The following is a 3,483-nucleotide window of genomic DNA, read 5'->3' on the forward strand; positions in this document are numbered from 1 at the left end:
AGAAATTATAGCAGAAATTTGGGAAGGTAATTGTTAGAAACCTTGATATGTATGCTTTCATTTGAAACCTTTTTTTGTCACAGTAACTCATGTAATTAATTTGTAATAAACTGTCAAAGTTGTCGACAGCATTTTGTCTAACCCTGTATACTGTACTGTATGTCCTAGGTATCAGTCTTTCACAAACAAACCCCCTTCAGGAAAAATGCTCATTACCAATTCAATCCCTTCAGGACTTTTCTTAAATTCAGTTTAAAGCACCATATTTTTGTTTCAGTTTCTATAAAGAAATGCATTGGAGATTAAAAATGAAAGTTTTTTTTTTACTGTAACAGATATTTATTAAACTGTATTTCTTGGTCAATAAATAATGACAATATGAATTAAATATTCAGGTTTAGGACATCAGTATAACCAATGCCACTATACAGGGAAAACAAGTTGGCTTATGATACAAAGGCTTGGAGTGATGAGTGGCAAAAATACTGCTTGGCTTTTTTAGAAGAACATGTTGCAGAAAAAGGTTAGTTGGATTCACACCAGGAATCCATATTAAAAAAGTGCTGAATAAGAAAACACTACATATACCTGCAGCTTTTCTAAATACATCCAATCCAAATATGCAGGCTGTAGCCCAACTAGCAATTCACTGACACTAAACAGGTGTGAGCCTGGTTAGTACCTGGATGGGAGACCTCCTGGGAAAAACTAAGGTTGCTGCTGAAAGAGGTGTTAGTGGGACCCGCAGGGGGTGCTCACCCTGTGGTCTATGTGGGTCCTAATACCACAGTATAGTGACCGGGACACTATACTGTAAAAAAAAGGTGCTGTCCTTCGGATGAGACGTAAAACCGAGGTCCTGACTCTCTGTGGTCATTAAACATCCCAGGACGTTTCTCGAAAAGAGTAGGGGTGTAATCCCAGCATCCTAGCCAAATTTCCCATTGGCCCTTACCAATCTTGGCCACCTAATAATCCCCATCTATGAATTGGCATCATTAGTCTGTTCTCCTCCCCACTAATAGCTGATGTATGGTATGCATTCTGGCGCATCATCCAGGTGGATGGGGAGTCTCCATTACCTGTAAAGCGCTTTGACTGGAGTGACCAGAAAAGCAATTATTATTAAATGTGTATTTGAATCCTAATTGGAAAAAAAGGACCCAAAAAGAGCGTGCTGAATCTCACTTTGTCCACTTGGTGTCATTGTAAGACTCTTTTTCTGGAATATCTACTTCGTCACATTTCGAATTTTCTATTTAATTTATTTTTTCTACACCACACAATTCCTTACCAGCAGTATATATGTACGGTAAATAAGTTATATTAGGTTTCAGATAATGCTGTTCTGCAGAGGATAAAATAAAAGTTTTTTTTAAGTTGTTTTATAATCTTAAACCGTGTGAGCCTTATGAAACAACGTTCTCTTTTTCATATGGGTATATGATCGTGGCCATGATCTTTTGCTCTTCTTTAAAATATGTTATTTTCTCCTTAAGCAAAGATAACGTGTCGACGTTATCAAAATGTACTATATGTATATTAACATGATCTTTTATTGTTATTTCTGTACAAAGGCAATATTAATTATCGACCACTAAGGGATTTATATAATGAAGAAATAAGAAGTTGTAGTTGGATTTTTTATTTTAGGGAACTTCAATTTGAGGGTTCTGCCCAGTGTCCAGAGACATGAAAAGGGTTCTCAGGGTGTGAAGATGCCGGTTTGTTAATAACCTGGACAATTCGGCGACCTCGCAGCAGCTGTGCCAAAGACCGTTTTCGTTTCACATCTGCACATTATACTTTGCTTATAGGGGCGCTGTTCGCATCAACTGAGTTGCTTGAAAAACAAGTCTGTCTCCTCTCTCTGGAAATGGTTTCTCCCAGACAGGTATAATAACCGCGGGTTGCCACAGCCGCTGCAATTTGACTGTTGCTTTGTACTGAACGAGTGGAGTACAGAGAGCAACACAAACCCAATGAGAAAACACAAGCTCATTCAAGCTTCACCTTTGACTTATTTTTCTGGTCATCTACCAGACAGTCTACCAGTTCATCGGCGCTGGAATGTGGATATCTTGAACTCTCTTAACTACTGAAAAAGTCAGGGACCACCTGTTCTTTTATCACTGCATCATTAAAACTTAGTGGAAATGAATTCTACAGTTGTCAACCAAACCGAAAGCGGACTTTTTTCGAACATAAGTGAAGGGATTCTAAAATGCTGTAACTTCTCATCCGTAGTGACAGACGATGGGTTTGTCGTTACAGCACCGGACGAAAGAAGCCTCTACATAATGCGAGTTGTGCAGATCGCAGTGATGTGCGTCCTCTCGCTTACAGTTGTATTTGGCATCTTCTTTTTGGGTTGCAACCTACTTATAAAATCCGAGGGGATGATCAACTTTTTGGTGAAGGACAGGAGACCATCCAAAGAGGTAGAAGCTGTTGTCGTCGGTCCTTACTAGAACAGAATACCACCTGGAAACAATTCGGTACTAATTCAGTCCGAAAACAGATGTCGGCGTGTGGCTAATAAAAATGCAGCCGATGCTTTTCCCATTATTAAAGGCCCAGCGATGAAGATGATTGTTGAGCACCCGCTGACATGGACAAACAATCCTAAAAATTATCACATGAAGGTCACTTTGCGGTTTATATCCGATTCTGGAAATTTTCTTGGAAGCCAGTCCGAAGCTGCGGGATGCCTGCGTGACAGTGGGACACTAGCCTCTGTGCACGCCTCAGGAGTTGGTTAGCTCTTTTCTGTCTTGAAATGGATTCATTTGTTAATTCTCTTTTCCTGTGGCCAAAGCTGATCTTTAAAGAATGTAATATATAATGCACATAAAACAAAACATTGAGGAAGAAACGTATTTTAAAACCATTTTGACAGCAACAATCTTTTACTCTTTTAACGGGAAATAAAGGTCTTGTTGATGTTATTTAGCTTATTCAGAAATGAAAAACGCAATAGGATAATTTTACAACAAAGTTTTGCTTTTTCCCTCTTTTGCGGAAATAAATCATGAATGTTTAAAATTAATTTTTATTGTTGGTACAAAGTATAATATTTCGCTGTTTAGGCGTGGTGAATTGCCATGCATTTTTTCTGAGCCTTTGTCACTTGTTCATTATGCACGGATTATTGAGATGTAATGGAAAAAAAAACTTATGTTACTGGAGTATTTTAATAAATGCATTCTGGAATTTCTAAATGTTTTTTTATTAATTAAAGTTATAATGTAAATGTGCTTTAGAAGGAGCAGGTTATTAATTTGTTATAGGTGGTACACAAATATGTTGTCCGCACAGAGAGAATATTGAAATATAGGATATAAACTGTCTTTTAATGACAAAATAAAAATGTAGAAATACGAAATCATTTGCAATGATTTCACAACCGAGTCTGAAAGCTTAATGAACACATTTTAATCTGTGAAGAAACTTGAAATGAAAAGTATCCTTCTTTGTTTTGAA

The 3,483-nt window shown here is 37.5% G+C and overlaps 1 protein-coding gene across 1 annotated transcript; it reads left to right on the forward strand.

Annotated features, from left to right (window-relative positions):
• Positions 1 to 1,952: 1,952 nt before the first annotated feature.
• rprma (reprimo, TP53 dependent G2 arrest mediator candidate a) lies at positions 1,953 to 3,221 on the forward strand. The gene has a single exon (XM_088930491.1). The coding sequence runs from the start codon at positions 2,157 to 2,159 to the stop codon at positions 2,469 to 2,471; it is 315 nt and encodes a 104-aa protein (XP_088786617.1). The 5' UTR covers positions 1,953 to 2,156; the 3' UTR covers positions 2,472 to 3,221.
• Positions 3,222 to 3,483: the final 262 nt, after the last annotated feature.

The sequence above is a fragment of the Atractosteus spatula genome, chromosome 13, assembly GCF_055471065.1.
Source record: "Atractosteus spatula isolate fAtrSpa1 chromosome 13, fAtrSpa1.hap1, whole genome shotgun sequence".
In the NCBI taxonomy this organism is placed as follows: domain Eukaryota; kingdom Metazoa; phylum Chordata; class Actinopteri; order Semionotiformes; family Lepisosteidae; genus Atractosteus; species Atractosteus spatula.

What these genes read in the sequence shown, in the direction of transcription:
- rprma (XM_088930491.1), top strand. Translation starts at nt 2,157, where the DNA reads ATGAATTCTACAGTTGTCAACCAAACCGAAAGCGGACTTTTTTCGAAC.